The sequence below is a fragment of the Aureococcus anophagefferens genome (assembly GCF_000186865.1).
Source record: "Aureococcus anophagefferens unplaced genomic scaffold AURANscaffold_1241, whole genome shotgun sequence".
Taxonomy (NCBI): Eukaryota; class Pelagophyceae; order Pelagomonadales; family Pelagomonadaceae; genus Aureococcus; species Aureococcus anophagefferens.
In genome coordinates, this window is record NW_008706323.1 from 1 (window position 1) to 1809 (window position 1809).

Here is a 1809-nt window from a genome sequence, read left to right on the forward strand (position 1 = left end):
CTTCTTGATGATCTCCACGCGCATGTCCGGGTTCTCGACGCTCTTGATGCGGTGGCCGATGCCCATGATGAGCTTGCCCTCGCGCTTGCAGTCGTCGACGAACTGCTTGCCCGACATGCCCCGGTCGCACGCGTCCGTCATCATCGTCGCCGCGCCGTCCAGCGCGCCCCCGAAGCGCGGGCCGATGGTCAGCAGGCCCGACACGAGGCTCGACACGAGGTCCTTGCCCGCGCGCGTGGACACGATCGTGTTGTGCCTGGGCGGGAAAAGAGTGCGACATTCCCAACTTCAAAGGCTCCTCTCTCGGTCATGTTCCACTCGTTTCGGCGCATTCTTGGACGAGCGATGATCTCTCGGAGCGCCCTCGAAGCGTGGATCCTTTCTCTGGAACGATCGCGCGCGGAACCCTCACGTTGAAGCGACGTTGAATCACTCTGTTCCCGCGCCGCGTCGCGCGCGCCGGACACCGCGGGCCCGTGGTCCGCGGTGACCATGAGGATCATCTCCTGTGTGGAAATCAAATCTTCAACCCGACTTCAATGTGCGCGTATGCGACCGTTTCGACGCAAGGCTTTCTGCTGTGCTTCGAGAACTCGACGAGAGCAATCGATCCGTCCAAAAATCAGCCGAATCGACTTCGATTTGTGACCGAGATAGAGAGTTCTGAAGTTTGGTCAGGACCCCCTGAACCAGTGGTTGGTTTCCACACTGATCATCTCGATGAACTTGGTCGCGTAGGGCGGCAGCCGCTTCTTGAACCAGAGCAGGGACAGGACGCCGCCGACGCCCAGGTCCTCCTTGAAGACGTCGCTGATGCGCATGCCGCCGTAGGTCAGCTCCTCGCCGCGGTCGTCGCTGATCGTCGAGATGAAGTTCGCGGGCTTCCGGACCATGCCCAGGCGCTTCGCCCAGGTGTAGTCCATGGGCACCTTTGGCACCTCGGGCTCGGGCCTGGGCACGATGGTGCCCCGGTCCACGAGGAGCGCGTAGACCTCGCTCAGCCGCGCGCCGAACTCCGCGAACGACCGCGGCACGACGGCGCCCGCCTTCGCGAGCGCCGCGTTCTTGTCGACGGCGGCCTCGCCTAAACCCCGCGCGCAGGCGCCCGCGTGGCCGAACTGGACCTCGAAGCTGAAGGCCGACGCGCAGGTGCCGATGCACCAGGCCACCAAGGGCTTGTCGATGCGGCCGCTCTCGAGCGCCGCGCAGACGTCGTACTCGTCGACGCCGCCGACCTCGCCCAGGAGCACTAAAATCTGGCAGTCCGGGTTGTCGTTGTAGCGCAGCAGGTGGTCGATGAAGCGGCTCCCCGGGTAGCGGTCGCCGCCGATGGCGACGCCCTCGCAGACGCCGTCGGACGACCGCGCGATGATGTTGTTGAGCTCGTTCGACATGCCGCCGCTCTTCGACACGTAGCAGACGGAGCCGGGCCGGTAGAGCTTGGACATGACGATGTTGTCGAGCATGCCGCCCGTGTTGCCGATGCGGAAGCAGCCCGGCTTGATGCCGCCGACGGTCGCGGGGCCGACGAGGCCGACGCCGGCCTCCTCGGCCGCGGCCGCGATGTCGCGCGTCTGCGCCTCGGGCACGCCCTCGGCGATGATGGCCACGGTGCGGATCTGGGCGCTCAGCTTGAAGGTCTCCATGCACGTGTCGTAGACGGACCGGTAACTCGCGAAGTTGACGAGGCAGCTCGCGTCCCCGTGCTTCGACGCGGCCTCCGCGATGGACGTGTAGACGGGCACCAGGGTCTCCTCCGTGCCCCAGTAGAACTTGACGTAGTGGTTCCCCTGGAACGGGTAGACCATG

At 65.3% G+C, this 1809-nt stretch overlaps 1 protein-coding gene across 1 annotated transcript; it reads right to left on the reverse strand.

The window, feature by feature from the left end:
* Window positions 1-3: 3 nt before the first annotated feature.
* Window positions 4-1808, reverse strand: AURANDRAFT_39545 (hypothetical protein; the record flags this gene model as incomplete). The annotated part of the gene is made up of 3 exons (XM_009045027.1): window positions 4-256; window positions 424-503; window positions 708-1808. Coding segments are annotated over 3 exons (1434 nt in total), but the record flags the coding sequence as incomplete, so codon positions are not given.
* Between the last annotated feature and the right edge of the window lies 1 nt (window position 1809).